The 17611-nt window shown below is 61.2% G+C and overlaps 2 protein-coding genes across 30 annotated transcripts in view; one reads left to right on the forward strand and one right to left on the reverse strand.

Moving 5' to 3' along the window:
• Window positions 1–4269, forward strand: part of RFLNA (refilin A) — a 236653-nt gene extending 232384 nt beyond the window's left edge. For all 3 annotated transcript variants that reach the window (XM_060310234.2, XM_030860042.3, XM_060310236.1), the window contains 2 exons: window positions 1170–1279; window positions 2690–4269. In XM_060310234.2, coding sequence (XP_060166217.1) covers window positions 1206–1279; window positions 2690–3023 — 408 coding nt within the window. In that variant the 5' untranslated portion in view covers window positions 1170–1205 and the 3' untranslated portion in view covers window positions 3024–4269. The remainder of the gene's footprint in view (window positions 1–1169; window positions 1280–2689) is intronic.
• A 4991-nt stretch (window positions 4270–9260) lies between these two features.
• NCOR2 (nuclear receptor corepressor 2) overlaps window positions 9261–17611 on the reverse strand; it is a 221264-nt gene continuing 212913 nt past the window's right edge. For 19 of the 27 annotated variants that reach the window (XM_060310855.2, XM_060310863.2, XM_060310853.2 and 16 more), the window contains 6 exons: window positions 17063–17212; window positions 16298–16446; window positions 15433–15486; window positions 12256–12477; window positions 11008–11187; window positions 9261–10405 (listed from right to left, as the gene is read on the reverse strand). In XM_060310855.2, the coding sequence (XP_060166838.1) occupies window positions 10224–10405; window positions 11008–11187; window positions 12256–12477; window positions 15433–15486; window positions 16298–16446; window positions 17063–17212 (937 nt within the window). In that variant the 3' untranslated portion in view covers window positions 9261–10223. The remainder of the gene's footprint in view (window positions 10406–11007; window positions 11188–12255; window positions 12478–15432; window positions 15487–16297; window positions 16447–17062; window positions 17213–17611) is intronic. The other 8 variants (XM_060310866.2, XM_060310876.2, XM_060310871.2 and 5 more) reach the window with 4 other exon arrangements.

Raw genomic sequence — 17611 nt, forward strand, 5'->3', positions numbered from 1 at the left:
CACCATGGGGTCTGCGAGGTGCCAGGCCCTGGGGCCAGAGAGGTCATCAGGTCCTGAATCTTAAGGAGCTCATGGTCTGGGGGCGACACACAAAGGGGTCGCAGCAATGGAGACCAGCAGGTGGGAGCTCCAGGAACCCCTTAGAGGATGTTGGGGGAAGACAAGGGAGCTGGTGCCTGAGTTGTCACCCTGGACGGACCAAGTGACAAGAAAAGGGAAGGACGTTCCTAGTACAGGGAACAGCATAAACCAAGACACAGAGGCAGCCTGGGCCGTGGCCAAGGCGAGTGAAAGATATATGGACAGAGGCCTGTGTGGGAAGTGCCCTGATCCTGTGTGTGAGGGCAAGCTTGCTCCGAGCAGGAGGTGACAGGACAGGTCTTGGGGCTGCAGCACCCGTCCCGTGGACCCGAGAGGCAGCCGGGGAACATGGGTGAGGGCGCAGACTCTGGAGCCAGACCCCCAGGGTTCCAACCCCAGCTCTGCCTCTTCCTAGCTGTGTGGCCTCAGGCAAGTTACTTAGCCACCCTGGGCCTCAGTTTCAGCATCTATAAAATGGGGATGCTAGTAACAGCTCCCTCCCGTGATCGAATGTATGGATACATGGAGAGCTCAGAGCAACGGCCCGTGCGGTTAGCCCTCAGAAAGCACAGCTGCTGTGATCTCTCCTCGTCCAGGCGAGGACAGGGAAAGCCTGTGCAGGAGCTGAAGGAGGGGCCCGCAGCCATGCACCAAGAAGCGCGGGGAACTCTTCCCTCGACGAGCACGGTCTTCAGTCCCTCGCAGAGCTCCTACCTGACGTGTCACCCAGGGGCGCAGCTTAGGCTCAGGGGCTCCCTGAGAGGGGTCCCAGTTCTACAGGGCTCTGAGCCTGGCTCCTGGGGCTCGGGTGGGCTGGGCGTTGTAGAAAGAGGCCGTTACACGTCCCCTTATTGAGATGCCCAGGAAGTGAGGGGCAGGCCGGTGGCTGGGTGGGGAGCCGTGGGCATCAGAGTGCTTGGATTCCACAGAGGGACGCTGGGGTGGGCTTCCCGATGGACCCCACAAAGCAGGCTTCCAGAAAACCAGGACTGGAGTGGTGTGGGGCAACCCTTGTGCCTGGCGGGGAGCTGAGGTTGCAGTGCCAAAGGGCTGCTCACGTGACCCTGTGTCCCTGGCTCTCCCCACAGCCCCTCCCCCTCCCCCCGAGCACCCCGGCGCGAGAGATGAGGCCCCGGATGCTGCCCGTGTTCTTTGGGGAGAGCATTGAGGTGAACCCAGAACCCACGCCCGAGATCCGGTGAGTGGGGCAGCTGGGCCGGGTGGGGCGGGGTGGCCAGGCTGGGGCGCTCAGCAGGCTCCCCTCCCTCTAGGCAGCCCCTCCGCGTGCCGCTCCCCGACGAGGCATAGCCGTGATTTGAAGAGACTCTATCCCCGGGTGGCCTTCCCTGCCACCTCTCCAGCCCTTCCCGGCCCACATGCAACCATTTCCACACTGACCTTCACCCCCAACCTGGCTGGGTTTTATTTTGAATTTGCCCCTTTTTCCCCCGGGGAGCCATTGCCCTGAATGTGTATTAGGTGCCCTCCCACGTGTAGGACGTCTCAGGCGGCACCTGCACTTCTGAGTTCAGGCCACCCCACCGGGAGCTTTCCCCCAGCCATCTGCCCTCCTCGGAGGGCTTCTGGAGATCGGGCTTCCAGAAGGTGGAGTCTAGGGTCCGTGGGTCTCACCCGCGTATCCCTGGGACGCTCAGGATGGATTTGTCCACGTCGCCCCGGCCTGCCCAGGGGTGTGGGACCCACTACCTCCTCCCGCTTCACCTCTGGATAGGGTCCCAGGAGACAAACAGGTCCCCTTTAAAAGTTTTTCTTCCCAAAGAGCTCTCCTTTTTAGTTTTTATTACAGAGGCCCCAGCCAGGGTGGATGCGAGCTGCCTGGGCTCTAGGGACCCCTGCTTCCCTTCCCACGCGGGTCACCTGTGGGGTGCAGCAGGGAGGGAGACAGGTGAAGTCCCCACGCCCCTCCCCGGAGCTTTTCCTTCCAGTGTGACGATCTGGGAGCAGAGCTGGGGGCACTGACCAGTTGGTCCCTCGTAAGAAGGGTCACTCACCTAGAGGTGCTGAGGCTACCTGGGGGGAAACTTATTTTGATAACATTTCAAACTTAAGGAAAGTTGCAGGAAGAGTACAGGGAACCCCCGTTAGACAGATTCATTGACTCTTTCCATTGGCTTGAATAGCTGCTCACTGTCTCGTTCTACATAAACGAAACTTTCTTCTGACCCGTTTAAGAGGATGTTAGTGACACCGTGACCCTGAACTTCTAAGTAACTCCGGCTGGTGTCCTTCCTAAGGACAGTGACATCCTCTCACATAATGACAGTGCACTTGCCAAAACCGGGCCAGCTAAAGCTGAAACACGGCCACTGCCTGGTCCGGTCCCGCCCACTGTCCCCAAATGTCCTTTTATGGCCTATTTTTATCCCAGTTCAGGATCCCGCCAGCGTCACATGCGGCATTTAACTGTCCCGTCTCTCGAGTTTCCTCCCAGCCAGCTGGGTCCCTCAGCCCTTCCTTGCCCTTTTGACCTGGGCATTTCGGAAGAGCCCAGGCCGTTCCGTGTTCGCACTGCCCCCCCGACCACGCGGGACGGTGACCTGGCTGCCGCCTCCGGGGCTCACCCCCGTGCTCCCGCCCTCCCCCGCAGCTGCAATTCCGAGGTCAAGTACGCCTCGGAGAAGCACTTCCGGGACAAGGTCTTCTACGCGCCGGTGCCCACGGTCACGGCCTACAGCGAGACGATCGTGGCCGCGCCTAACTGCACGTGGCGCAGCTACCGCAGCCAGCTGACCCTGGAGCCGCGGCCGCGCGCCCTGCGCTTCCGCAGCACCACCATCATCTTCCCCAAGCGCGCCCGCAGCTCCTTCCGCACCACCCTGCACCTCAGCCTGGGCCGGCCCCGCCGCTGGTTCACGGCCAGCGTGCAGCTGCAGCTGTGCCCGCGCCCCGGGCCCAGCCTGCTGGGCCCCGCGCCGCTCTGACCGGCAGCCCGGCCCCCGCGGCGGCCGGAGCACGGGCTCCACGATCGGGAGGGACCCCGGGCTGTGTCTTGCCCGCGCCGCAGCCGCTTTCTCAGCACCTACCCGGTGAGGCAGCGTGGGCCTGGCTTTCCCGAGGAGCCCGGGGCGGGGGCAGGTGCGTAGGCGGTGCTCGCCCCGACGGCCTGGGAGTGAAGAAGGTGTGTGGGTCCTGGCTGCCCTTGAAGCGGTGGACACACCCCGAACGCCGGCAGGACTGAGGCGTCCGGCCCGGCCTTGGCCGGGGGGCCCCCCACCAACCCCGGCTCCCAGGCCACGTGGGAGGGAAGAGGAGTGCCGTCCAGACACCCGCCGCCCCTGGAGAGGGCTGTTTCCAGAGCAGGCCTTTCACGTGTGTGCAGCTGGACGCCCAGAGCCATAGCCCAGCAACCTCTGGTGGACGGTGAGGCGGGAGGTTGGGCGAAAGCCGGCAACGCTGCCGGGGCTGGTTGTGGGTTGTGTGTGGGGAGCGGCCTGGAGGAGCCCTGCCCGCGCTGTCCCAGTGCCCGTGCCCCAGTGCGGAGGATGGAGGGCATAGCCCGTCAGCACCGAGGCCTTTGAGCTCTGTGTCCGGAGCCTCACCCGCAGGGCATCCTGCTAACCTCTGTCCCGACACCTTCAGGACCAGGACTCTGGACCGTCAGAGCCCTTGAGCCAGGTGCCAAGGGGAGGCGTCTAAGCCGTTGGAAATGACCACTGCCACCTGCCCGAGGCTCCTGGCCAGCCGTCAGCTTTCAGATTCCGTGGGGTCCAGCTGACCTCGTTCAGGCCTCCCGTTCCTACAGTGATGACACTGCAGTGGCCAGTGCAGCAGGGTTCACCACACACGTGCAAGGTCAGGGGAGGAAGACGGGAGACCCTTGTGCTCCCTGGGAAGAGCCAGGATACGTGGGTGCTGGGGCCATGGCCTGGGGCTGCCTGCCACCAATGCCCCAGAAGCCCCCAGCGTGGCCACGGAGATGCCTTCAGACCTGATTGGACCCAGCAGGTGGAGGCTGCCCCGCCGCTCCTCTGGCATCCCCCCAAGACGGGGCTTTAGCTCCCTCGCTGTGGGGAGGGGCGGCTCGGAGCTAGCGTTCAGGAGAGGCGAAGTGACTGATATATTTTTATATATCTACAGACTGTGCATGTTCTCGCCACAGAGATGCTTTCTGATTAACAAAGAAATAACTTAAGAATCGATTATCTTAATAAAATGTGCAGACTCGAAGAGACTCCCTCTTCCATGTTTCTGAGACCCTCAGACCCCACCGTGGGTGGGACTGGTCTTCATAGGCCCATGGTCCCTCCCCACTACACACAGGGGACAGGGAGACACTTGGAAGGCTCAGAGAGAGCCCTGTGCCCCTCACCCGATCCCTGTAGACAGCCTGAGTGCGCCAGCCCCACCCACCCAGGAGCTGGGTAATAAATGCAGAGGCCCAGGGACTTGGGTCTGACTCCGGGGAGGGTCCCGGGAATCTGCATGTTTGACGCTCCTGTGCTTTGCACTTCGCACACCAGCCCTCGGCACCTGCAGACACCCAAAGCCAGACCTGTCCCCGGAGAAGGGCCCGGGCTGCCTCTGCAAAGCAGGTGGCCTCGGCCTTGTTACACCCTCTGCACATCTGATCCACATCGTTGGAGGGGCCACTGGGGCCCCAGACTGTGAGGCGGACACTCGGTGCAGTGTCCTTGAGTGGGAGAGTGCCGGTGTCTTTGCAGGGGCTCCTGCCTCGATGGAGGACGATGTCTAACAGGGCGGGGCCAGGGTGAAAGCCAGGAGGGCAGGGCCAAAGGACAGGGTCATGTCACTGAAAGGAAGAACCTGGAGGCCTCGGCCACTCAGTACGGACAAGCGGGGTGCAGACACAGCCTTGGGAACTCCGAGAGCGCAGCCTGTGTAGAGAGGGGATTCTGTGCAGACACACGCTGTGGGGCGCATCGCTGGCAGCAGGCAAATTCAGCTGCACGAGTTTGCTTTCCAGTCACAGCCCTGATTTCCCCACTTGGAAAGAAAAGTGGGTTGGGCTTCCTGACACGTGCAATTACGGTGCCAACGAATCCGGTGACCTTGGAGATGTCTCTGGGGTCCCTTCAAGAAACAACTTCTGAGGCGTGCAGTTAGCGGATGGCCTCTAAGTAGAGCTTTCCAGCAGCTGTCAGGCTCCTCCTGGGCGCCCCGCCAATGGGAGTGCAGTGGGACGGGCCCAGCTGACCGAGGCTCAGTCCCTGCCAGGTCCTGCTTCCTGTCCCTTTTGTCTTTCGCAAGCATCACCCTGACAGGCCTCATACCCTCCTGACTCCATCTCAGCATCTCCCTGAGGACCCGGGCCGCACGTGTCAAACAAGACCGTCTCCTTTGATCATGCAAACGGCTTCCGCCTTCCCTGATGACCTTGGAACTCCAGCCTGGGAGGAAGAGGACATGGGGTGCAAGGGCTGCGGCCCGTCAGGCCCCCAAGTGCGCCCCGCTTTGCCTCTGAAGCAGCCATCTGTCCTACGGGAACCCAGAGGACTTGGAGACCCGGCAGAAAGAGGCGCCAACTTCGTCTGGGTCCTGCCCCAGCCCTTGGGATTTCCACCCGCAAAACAGCGAGCCTGGAGGCCAGGGACCCCGCTGCCAGGCTTAGGCTGCTGCCTGCAGAGGGCCCTTCTGTCCTCTGCCTTTCCTCCACACTCCCCAGATCCAGATGCACTGGGCAACGGGGGCAGAGGTCACTCACTGAAGCCACCGGGAGGGGAAGACCAACACGGCCAGGCAGGGCACGTGGCTGGAGAAGCAGCCTGTCGCTTAACTTCTCTAAGCATCTGCAAGGCAGGCACGTGGCCTTACCTGCCTGGCGGCTGGGACGGTGAGAATCCGTGCTGGTAAAGCTTGGGCTGCCATCGAATCAAGCCGCGACCCTGCTGGGGGCGGGTCAGGGCGTCCATCTCTCTCGAAGGGGCACAAACACTCGCCAATGTCGAGGGCCGGCTCTGGCCCCAAACACCCATCCTGAGCCGCCTCGCTCAGCCTCTTCTCTGTCGCCCCGGCCAGTCTCTGGGTTCATCTCTGGGTTCACACTCGCAGGCTTCCAAAGCTCGGCGGCCCCCGCCCCACAAACAGCTGCCCCGTCCGTCCGAGGTCTCGTCTCTCCTCCCCAGAGTAGCCTTGGTGAGAGCAAACCACAGCCCTGGCGGCCGACACGTACGCGGAGCGCTGCCTCTGTCTGCAGACCGCTTGGCCCTGCTGTCAGAATTTTCTGCATTTTATCTTCCCAGTGAGCCTGTGAGGTAGCTGGTGAGACATTCTGATGAGGAAGCGTGACCTGGCTGAACCCCGGAGGAGGTGGGCTGGAAGGACAGCCCGTCACGTGGCTGCCACAGCTAAACCCTCCCGGCTTCCTGGAGAAGCCATGAAAACACATGCGTCTCCTCTGAGGGCCCTCCTTGGCCTTCTAAAGGTGGAATGACCAGGGCGCCCTCCCACCAGCTGCCAGCGATCAAATCAGTTTATCCCCGTAAATATGCAAATTAAGATTCACTGTTGCCGGACCACCTGGAGTTTTTTTCTCTTCTCTCTCCTTTCCTCGCAAACCCATTCTTTCTTTCTTGCCTTGTCCCACTGACTCCTGCACAGGTGAGTAAACTGTGTCTCTATAGAGCTACACAGCCCATCTCTGAGGTACTCCTCACAGCAATATCATTATCCCATTTTACAGATGGGGAAACAGAGACACAGAGGGTTCAAATGGCTTGGCCAGGGTCACATGGCCATTACGTGGCAGCTGGCTCCACAGTCTGTCTTTACTCGCGTGCTGCACACGCCCTCTTGCCTGCCCCATACGTGGCCTGGCCCCATCCCCACTCCCCGAGGCAGTGGGGCTCTGTCCTGGCCTGCTCTGCCGTGCCAACCCCCACGCTGGCCCTGCACTAGCCTCCTGGCCTGCTTCGCCCTCAATACACCCAGCACCCTTGCAAGCCAACGAGACTCAATTGCAGAAAACCAGCAAATCACCTTACCGGGCATTGGCTGTTCCGTCTCAGAAATTCCAGGGCCTCCACACTGCCTTCTGTCTAAGCCACCCTGGGCTCCTGAATGCCCCCGGCTGGGTCTCAGCTCCCAGCCTTTGCCCACACAGGTTCTTTCCACTCAGCCCATCCCCTCCCCAAGAACCACCACCTCCAGGAAGCCACCCCGACTGCTCCAGGTCAGCTGTCACAGTGTCTGTGTCACCTGGCCCGAGGTGGGCTCGTCCTGAGCCAACCCTAGTGCTGTAGGGACCAGCCCGTTCCTGCCCCCGCTGTGGGCGGCAGCTCTTCGGGTTGGTGGGCCGGGACTCCCTCTGCAGAGCCGCTTGTGCCCTTACTGGAGAACTCCTGGCCAGAAAGAAGTGAAGGGACCAGGTTCTAGCTCTGACCTTGGGCACCACCCTCACCATCATAGTGAGGGCTGGAAGTCACCGGCATCAGAAACACCTGGGCCGCTGGATGAAAACACAGATTCCCAGCCCCAACCCTGGACCTAGAGAATCATTCCTATCCTCTGGGTGGGGCCCAGGAATCTGCACTCTAACCAACGTCACAGTGTTCTAAGACGCTGGGAAATTAGCCAGCAAGTGTCCTACACTTTGCAAATCACGTTCTCATTTTCTATGGAATCGGATCCTCATAGCATCAGTTCAGCTCAACAGTCGCTAGGGGCTCAGTCAACAACAGAGTCAGGAAGAGAAAGGCAAGATCTTTGCTCTCGTGGGGTTCTGTCCAGTAGCTTGCAGGGTGTTAGCAAAGACCCAGAGGAGAGAGAAGATGGGGAGGGATAATGGGTTCTTAGAGGAGGGAATGACCCAGCTGGGTTTTGAAGTATGTGTAGGAGTTTTCCAGAGAGATGGGGATCAGCGAACAGCAGGAGCCTCCATTTTAAGATGGAGCAGTAAGAAAACCAAACATGATGGGGGTGGGATGAACCCTTTGGTGTGGGGGGCTGAGGACTGGCTGGGTGAGGTTGGAAGAGAGGGTGGACCCTTCACAGGCACCAGGAGGCCGTGAGCTCTCCCTACACCCCACAAACATCACTGTGTGGGGTCTGTGCCACTGGCCCTAAGTGCCAAGTGGTGTCAATTCTGAAGCCACGCAGACAGGGGGATGGCAGAGATGAGCCTGTGGGCTGACACTTGTATCCCTGCCACCCCCGTATCACTCTGGTCTGACTACAGCTGAGGGAACTGCCATGGGATGCTTGGTGGCACCAGCAGGCACGGCCAACCCCTTGTGGCTGGTGTGGCCAGCACGACCTGACCCATCCTGGATTCCAGGTTGGGGTTGGCCTGCACCCGGGACCGGAGGGAGGGCCGGAGCTGGACAAGACTGTTTTCTGGCCCAACACTGCCACCTGCCTGTCGGCATCAGCACTACAGCCCAGGCGCCAAGCTGAGCCCTGCGGGGCTCCAAAGACCCCCTGCTCATTTTGCCGCACAGGTTCGCAGGGTAAACCTGGAGCTCCAGGGAGGGTGGGCAGGGTCCCCTGAGGACGCACATCTCTCCGCCTGCCCAAGCCCACACCCTGGGGAGACGAGGTGCTGGGCTGACCACCAGTTCACAGGTTGGGCAGGGGATGGGAATTTCCGCATCCAGTGGGTCTCGGTTCTCTCCTCCACTGCTCCCCACACCCTGCCCCGCCCCAATCCTGCATGCGCGTCCATGGCAAAGAATCACAGCCTCTCTGGAGCTCCGGCTCTGCTCCTGAAGGAACACAGCTCGTGTCTGAGACACGTTCTACCAAGACTGCAAGACGCCAGTTGGCAGCTGCCTCAAGACCCAAGCTGGGAGGGAGGGTGGTTCTCTCTTCTGCCGCGTATCCAAAGCAGTGACGGCAAAGGGTCTGTTTGTTCCCTAACACAGTGTGGGCAGGAATAATTTTTAAAGTATTTAACAGTTAAGAGCTGACGATGGCCTTCTTGGATACCGTCACCATGGCTGTGATATCTGACACCCTCCTCGTGGGTGTGAAAATTCAATACTCTCACCATGGGTGGGACTGTTCAAGGTCTGCACGGTGACATCCTTACCGTGGGTGTAAATATTCGCCTGCAGAGGGGAGAGACTGGTGAGTCAGGGGATGTGCCCTTGTCCCCCGCAGGGTTACACTCCAACGGTTCACCCCCCGCCCCCCCGCCCCCACGGCCCAGTCGCCTGTCCTCCTGGCTGCCAGGGCCAAGAGAGAGAAGGAGCCTCTGAAAGTCGAGTATAATTCGCTTTTTAATGAGAAGAACGTGTGTAAATGACAGGACGCCACCGCCGTGCGCAGATGGCGGTCACAGAATCCCCTTCAAATTCATTCTGCCCAAGGAAGGGAGGGAGGGAGGACGCAGGGGGGCTCGAGAGCTGGCAGCCCCGGCCCCACCTCGGTCCTGCGGACTATGGGGTCACCGACTGTTGGCCTGCGCACGCCTCTTGAACAGTAAGCAGAGATCGAAAGCACAGCAGCAATAATACTGGGTAAGTCCTTCCTTGCTTAAAACATCTGAATTAATTCATTGAAGGTATCAAAAATATACCCTGTAAACCAATATATCATTTACACCTGCCTTTCCTTCCCACCGCTGTGGCAACGATGTATGAAAAAAACAGTCCAGTTCCTCGGAGCAGCCGCTCACCCCAGGCCGCACCCGGCCCCGTCGCCCGCCCATCTGGCCTGACTTGGTTTCCAGCGGTCTTGTCGGCTGGGGCAGCCCGTGGGGACTGGGACAAGAGCGCTGGGGCCTGGACAGGGCCCGTGTCCGTCTGTCCAGAGTGCTAAGCGGGATGGGGACAGAGGGCGGGTGCGGGGGCTGCTAGCTCAGTTTAGACTTTGGTTCCAAATGCGTTAGGTGGGGAGGCAGTGGCGTGGGAGGTGCGTGGTCGTCCTGCTTTGGGTCCCTGGCCGCCCCGGCCGTGTGCGTGTGGCCGCCACACGCCTGCCGTGCCCCCTCCCCGGCCCCTCCCCTCCCGAGCACCAGGTAAACATCCCCTGAGTAAGGTCACTGCACAGGGCCAGCCGGGGCGGGAGTCGTAGTTAAGGCTTTAGACAGGCAAGGATGCCGGCTCTGGACGGACGGACGGACAGACGGGCGCACAGGCAGACTCAGGGGCTCCTTCCTCGGTGGGGGGAGTCGGCAGCCGCCCGCTGCTCCGGCCACTCGTCGGCCCACCCCGTTCTGAGCCTCACTCGCTGTCGGAGAGCGTCTCGTACTGCGAGCAGAGCAGCGGCTTGGGCTCCTCGTCCCAGGCGTGATGGGGGCCAGCCAGGGGCCCGCTGCCCGCGGGGAGGCCAGGCGGGGGCGGGGAGGCCATGACCCCCGCCTGCAGCCGCATGATCAGGGGGTTGTAGGGGAACGGTGTGGACCCTGCGGAGAGACCGGGAGAGAAGCCCCGGAGGCCCCGGTGAGCCTGGCGGCCCCCAGGGGCCCACCCACCCGCCTCCCCAGGAGCTGGGGCCTCGGCCTCCTGCCTCCCCACCCCTTCTGTCTCCTGGAAGCTTTCTCAAACTGCCCACCTGGCCTCACTGCCAGCACTCCCACGCCATTCATGCCCGGCAGCCTGTCGCCTGGCCCAGCGGGAGCCGCCTCGCTCTTCCTGTCCTCGCCCCCCTGCGTCTGTCCTGCAGCCAAGAGCTCTCTTGGACCTGTGGGAGATCACGCACCTCCCCCAGGGACCTCCTCGCATGCACGGATAAGTCGGGGGCTCCCCTGAGGCCCCCCCAAGCCTGTGGGACCGGCCCTTGCCCACAGGCCTCTCTCTTCACTTCCTGAATCCTTCATCCTCGCTCTAAATCGTGCTCTTTCCCTCCACCTGGGCCCTTACGAGAAGCATCCTGACCATCTGCGAGCCCCAGTTCAGCTGGCCAGGGCCCTGGGCGAGTGTCTCAGAACAGGCCTGACCACGCGCTCTGCACACAGTAGGTGCTCGGGCAGCCGGCCAGGCCCACCTGCCCGCCCCCGGGGCCCACCTGCGGACGAGGGCCGGTCCTCCCACACGCGGTTGGTGAGTGGGGTCCGGCGGTTGCAGTCTCCCTCCGAGTGCACTGAGGAGACGGAGGGTGGCCGGTCCCCAGACGCCAGGCCTGGGGCCGGGGACTTGGCTTTTCGGCTGCTGGGTCTGCCAGAGACTTTGGCCTTCCCGCCACCACCTGCAGGGGGACACATGGGAAGGGGCCGAGTTGGACTGAGGACAGTGCTCGCACTGTAGAGGTGGCGGGGGTGGGTGGGTGAGGCCCTGGACCCCTGCTTCCCGGGCCCCCCGGGGAGGGGGAACAGCAGCCCAGCCCCCTGGGAAGCCAAGGAGATCGCCCAGATGGCCAGCCCCAGCCGGGAGCCTGGATCTGGAGGGGTCTCTGCTAGGGGAGTGGGTAGAACTATTTGCAAAGCCCCCTCAGGCTGCCCTGAGGCCCCCTACCCACCAGGGGCTAATACCTCAAGCACGGAGCCTCAGGCCTCTGGCTTGACCCTGACCACCGCCCCAGGACTGTGCCGGGGCTGGGCAGGCTGCAGGCCCTCTGCAGAGAAGCCAGGGCTCCTGAGGCCAGGCCTGGGCCCTCATTAAGTCCAGAAGCTTCCCAGGGCCACAGTGTCCAGGTCAGAAAAATGGCTCAAGAACTCTCTGCCTGGCCCTTGCTCTGATACGCAGAGTGTTGATCAGGGACCCAGGGCAGAGGGCGAGCCAGCCCGTCTGGTTTCCCTGATTCATGAGTTCGGATCTGGTACACAGATGCTGGTCTCCACCCCATCAGCCCCGAGGGCCAGCCGTGAACATGCTTGGTGGCCGCAGCAGACACCGGGCCCACTGGCCTGGCTGCCGTGAGCCCAAGGGTCCCCCCGATCCACACAGAGAGAGTGGGTCCTCACTCCAGCCCGATCTCCCCCAAGGACACACAAGCTGGGCCAGGACGTGGGCATCCCGGGACGAATGCCCAGCCGGGGAGGGAGGCAGGGCAGGGCTCGGGCAGCGGCGTGAGTGTTTTTAGAAAAGCGGCAGCTCCTTCGGGCCCAGCGGGCGCGGGCGGGCCGGGGCCACGCAGACACCTGGGGGGGTGTCCGCCCAGCTCGGGGTTACCCAACTCCAGGACCACGTCAAACACGCACAAAAATAGAGTCACAAGCTCCAAAGCTGGAGGGGGGTTGGTCAGAGGAACGCGGAGGGAGGCGGGAGGATTAATGACACCGGGGTGGGACAGACGGGGTGGAGGAGGCCTGCAGACCTGGCGAGGTGAGCGCGTGTTCCCTCCGTCCGTCAGCAGCGGTTACGGGCATAGCAGCGGGCAGGCTGGCACTGGCATTCAGAGGGTTAAAAGCATTGGCGCTGAGCGGGTGCTCCTCCCACTGATCATATTTACCCATGAGCGCCTTTCTAATAATGGCCTCCAGCCCCATGTTGGTGCTGGCATGTTCCTGCACCGCCTGGCTTCTGCAGGTCATGAGGCCTGGGAGAGAGACACACACACAAAGGGGGCCGCAGGGGCCGGGGGGACAAGGGGGAGAGAGGGAGAGAGAAGCAGAGAGGGAGAGAGGGAGGAGAAGAAAGAACACACAGTGAGCACATTTTGGCAAAGCAACGATTCTTGATTTCCCTGTCTTCCCCCCGTGGTTCCGCTGCAGGGTGGTGGGGGCGGACGGCTCCCTCTGACTCGGGCCCTGGAAGCCCTCAGGAATTCCCGGTGGGGGAAGAGGTGGGCTCGGGGTGGTTAGATGACCGCCCCCCCCAGCCTCATTCCTACTCTGCCCTCGGGGAAATCAGAAGCCCCTTCTGGATCCCTAACCCCCAGCTGGGGCTGCTTCTTTTTTTAAAAATTGAGTGGCCTTACAAAGGAACGGGGAGCGGGATCAGGGGGTCCCCTTATTTGGGGGAAGGGCTGCTGGGAAACTAAGACAAGCCAGAGCTCAGTGCTGGGCGCTGGGGGGTCCACCCTGGTTCCCGGGGGCTGCTGGGAGGAATGGAGGGAAGGTGACCAGATGGTCCTCCGGCCGCCCCTGCCTGCGAGGCCCGGGACCCTCAAGCCCCCTGTCTGCCCCCGCAGCTGGGCCTAACTCTCCTCCCACCCCCTCTCCCCGCCCGGGAGCCACAAGGAGAAAGAGGTGCAGAGACGGACGGTGGAGAGGGGGGTCCAGCCATGCAGTTACGTGCGTGCGGGGGGTCAGGGCAGAGCTGGAAACAATCACATGGCCGCCCCCGGCCCGGCCGCCCGGCACAAAGTGGTCCGATCAACAACTGTCCCTCACGAATCCTTCCAGACACCCACTTCCAAGTCACACCAGTTACGCCTCGTTTTCTGTTTACCAGGTTTTCTGTCCCTCTCTTGTTTGCTTGTGAACCATTCTGGGGACGTCTGCAAACCCTGGGGAACGTGCCTCTTTTCGGCATTTTTGTTAAACCAGACTTTGCTTCCAAAAACCTCCGACGAAGCTCTCTGCCTGCCACTGGGCAAAGTTTTCATGGATTTTAAAACTTCCACTCCAAGTCAGTTGTATGATTACCAAGTGGCCGAATAACAGGTCTTGCTGACCCCTAACTCGTCTGTAAACTGGACCGATGGTTCCTGGGAGGCTCGGAGCAACACGGCAGCATCTAAAATCACATTTCTAAAGCTACGATTTGCTGTCTACGTTTTCATTTTCTTTTCTTCCTTTTAGTTTCAAGCTCATTCACAGCCACAGGACCCCTTGACAGGTTTCTAGCTGTGTCTCGGCCATGCCTCATCAGCACTTAAAAAAAGTCACGTCGGTCAAGGAAAAGCAAAATCTCCAGCGGGGGTGAGTGGGGCGGCGGGGGGGGGGGGGGAGAAGCATTTATGATCCTACGAACTAAGACACTGGGAAGTGGAAAAAAAAGACGTTAGGGATACAGGTCATGATGGTTCCTCGGTAGGTGAGCATCCTACGATCACAGACGTTACTGAACCTGCCACCCAAGGTCACGGGTCCGTGGTCTGTCAGTGCTAGGCAGGAAGCTGACCGTCTCCAGTCCTAAAGCAGCAGAGACGGGGGTCTGGGGAAATTGTGTGCGTGTGGCCTAAACTGCTTTGAAAAATAGTTGAGTCTAATTTATATGCAAGTTCCTTGTACCGCATGAATTTCTACACACACACGCACCTGGGTCAGTGTATGAGCATCTCTGAAATGGAAACATGAAAACATTCATTTCTGTCCATCTTGTTGTTTTGGCCGAATCGTCTCCTCCCCATTGCCCGAGGCTCACCCAGCGTCTAGTCTCTGGGTGGGTGGACATTCCCCAGTGGGGACCCCCATTTAGAGGCCCCGTGGCCCCCTGATGAAATCCAATGGCTGCCTTTTGCTCAGCACATTCCCAGAGCTGCGACGGCCCTCAGGGAAGGTCAGCACATCCCCCCAAAGATGCCTCATTCCTCCCCATACCGGGCAGGCCTCCGGCGGAGGGTCAGCCCTGCCTGCTCTGGCTCAGCTGCTTCACACCAGACACCGGGTGTCTCCCCAAAGCCCCGTCCCAGTCCTTCTACAGAGGCAGCCGAAATGCACAGTGTAACCCCACAGGCTCCAAACCATCATAGGAGGCTTACGTTTCAGTGTAAAAATGTGTGTGGGGCTTCCCTGGTGGCGCAGTGGTTGAGAATCCGCCTGCCAGTGCAGGCGACGCGGGTTCGAGCCCTAGTCCGGGAAGATCCCACATGCCGCGGGGCAACTAAGCCCGTGAGCCACAACTACTGAGCCCGCGCTCTAAAGCCCGCGAGCCACAACTACCGAGCCCACGCGCCTAGAGCCCGTGCTCCGCAACGAGAAGCCCGTGCACGGCAACAAAAAGTAGCCCCCTGCTTGCTGCAACTAGAGAAAGCCCGTGTGCAGCAACGAAGACCCAACACAGTCAAAAATAAATAAATACAATAAATTTATATTTAAAAAAATGTGTGTGAATTTTACACTCATCTCTGGAATACATCTGCACTGTTTCCCCAGCTCCCTGGATGGAATTTTCCAGTAAAACCGATGCTCCACCTACAAAAAACGCCCACGTGGACCACGTGCACACACAGGCCCACTCCACACACTCACATCTCCATCCGAGATCCCAACAGACAGGTTCCGGGTAGTTGTGTGTGATTCTATACTGTCCTACATGCACCAGAGGCCTTGAAATTGAACTCCAAACAGACACTCCTCGCCAGACCCCGCCGGCCTCTTGTGTGTGTCTGCATCCCCACCGCAGAGGAGGGGATACACTTGAACTACGAAAGGCCACCTGTCACCATGGCTACGGCTGATGTGAGGCCCAGGGACCTCCGAGGCCTCACTCCCAAGTCTCCTTCCAGGTCCAGACACCCAGCTTGACCTCCCTGGGCGCACAGTGACGGGGGAGGGGGAGGGAGGGGACGGGCTGTCGGCCGAGCAGCCCAGGGTGACCGGGTTACCTGCTCCGGTGATGGCGGGCATGTTGAAGATCTCCGTCCCGGGCTGGCCGATATCTGGAGGGGGACGACGAGATGGGTGAGGCCTACAGGTCCTGGAAAGCACCTTCCCCCCTACGTCCCCTGTCTGGTCTCGGCAAGGTGCACCACCTGGGAGCTTGCGCAATGCAGACAGATTTAGCAGGGCTGGGGCAGGGCCTGAGAGTCGGCATTTCGAGCCAGCCCCCTGAGGCTGCTGACCTACTGGCCCAGGCACAACACTTGGCAAGGTTCTGGACTTAGCAGCCTGGGCCAGGGACTGTCTGCAAGGCTGCGACTCCAGCCCCAGAAAGAGAAAAGCCTCTGCAGGGCCCCGAGCTCCCCGCGCTAGTGAGTCTTCCGAGGCCGGGATGTGAGGTTCCTTCACTCGTTGCTTCACCCGCTCATGTGCTCTCTCGAGCAGCTGCTATGTGCCCGGCTCTGTGCTGACAGGGTAGAGCTAAGCTAGGATTTACGTCCAGTAACCGCATAAATGGGGAAAACAAATCACAGGTGCGAGGCGCATCGTGCGTGGGGTACACACGGGGTCCTCGTAAGGGCGTGATCCCGATCTCTGGCGCCCACTACGAACAGACGCGTGCGTGCCAATATCCCCCGAGTGCCCCCCGTGTGCCGGGCATCATGCTGTGACAACCCAGCAAATGCCTACGGGAAAAGGAGGGACAACACGGGCTCCCTGAACGTGAGGTGACGGGCCGGCGGGTCCACCCGGCTGTGCTAACCCCCAGCCCCTGGTGGCCCCGCCCGCAAGGAGGGTGGGCCCTGGTAGCCCCGCCCCAAGGAGGGTGGGCCCTGGTAGCCCTGCCCCCAAGGAGGGTGGGCCCCTTACTGTATTCTGGCTCGTTCCGGTTGTGGGTGTTCAGCTTCTTGTTGATCTCCTGCTTCTTAGATTTGACCATGGCCGAGTTGCTCTCGGTCAGCTTGCTGAAGAAGGCCGGCGGCTGGCTGGTGTTGCCGGGGGACTTGGAGCCCATCCTGCTGCGAGGGTCAGACACCCCAGGTCAGTTCCCTTGACGACGGGGAGCTTACCACCTGAGCTGCCTTCGAAATTCAGAATGAAGCTTCTCCCACCTCGCGCTTGCTCCCCCCACTTCTTAGGGCCCATGTCTTCCGAAATCCCCTGTGTCAGCCACCTATCCTTGGGCTCAGGGTGTCTCTGCAGAGCCCCAGCTGCCCCGGTGGGCCACGCCTGTCTACCTGCAATAGCCGGACTCCCAGAAAAGAGCCTCGGGAACCAAAGTGGGCTCAGACCACGTCTGCCCCTGAGGTCAGGGGGCCCTTTCTCTCCACCTCCATCCCCCCCCCGCTCCCCGGAGCCCCAGTTTGGTCCAGCACACTTAGCTCTTTATTTCTCAGATCCTCAAGTGCCGGCAACAGGGGCCGGGCCTGAGCTAAGAGACCCCAGCCCACGGCTCAGGAAGCAGCCGTGGAGGTCCGTCAAGTTTTGACCTTGTTTAGCGGGTCTGAGGCCCCCCGGCTGCACCCCAAAGCCCTTGCCAGGCCCCCAGCTGCACAGTGGTGGATCGAGGCCGCAGGTGGGCAAGGGCCCGAGTCCCGAGTGCCCCAGGAAGGGGAGGGGCTGCCGTGCAGGTACCTGGGCTCCACCTGCTCCCCGTGCCGGTACAGCAGCGGGTACACGGTGCTCCGGGGATGCCCGGGCTCTGCCATGCCCTCCGGCGGGGACACAGGTTCTATACCATCCTCACTGCTGCCCAAGGCTGACGTCTTGCTTGGCTCTGGAGACCTGGGCGGAGAGAGGGTCCCCGCGGTGGTCAGAGCTCAGGGCTCCCTCTTGAAAGGGGCGCATCCCTTTCTCCACTCCCCACTAAGCCCTGCCTCGTTCTAAACCAGGGGTTAGCACGCTTTTCCTGCAAAGGGTCAGTTGGCAAACATTTCAGGCATCATGGGCCACTTGTAGTCTCTGCTGTGTATTCTCTTTCTTTAGAAACATAAACTCATCTTTAGCTCATGGGCCACGCAAGCACAGGCCGTGGGCTGAATCTGGCTGAACCCCTGCTGCACCCCGACGCCAGGGACCCCACTGTTCCCCCAAAGACATGCTGCCGTCTCCCCAACTCTGTGCGCCACCCGGAATGGCTCCTTCATCCTAGAGCGGGGGTCCCTCCCCGATCCTCTCCTCTCT

The sequence above is a fragment of the Globicephala melas genome, chromosome 13 (genome assembly GCF_963455315.2).
Source record: "Globicephala melas chromosome 13, mGloMel1.2, whole genome shotgun sequence".
Taxonomy (NCBI): domain Eukaryota; kingdom Metazoa; phylum Chordata; class Mammalia; order Artiodactyla; family Delphinidae; genus Globicephala; species Globicephala melas.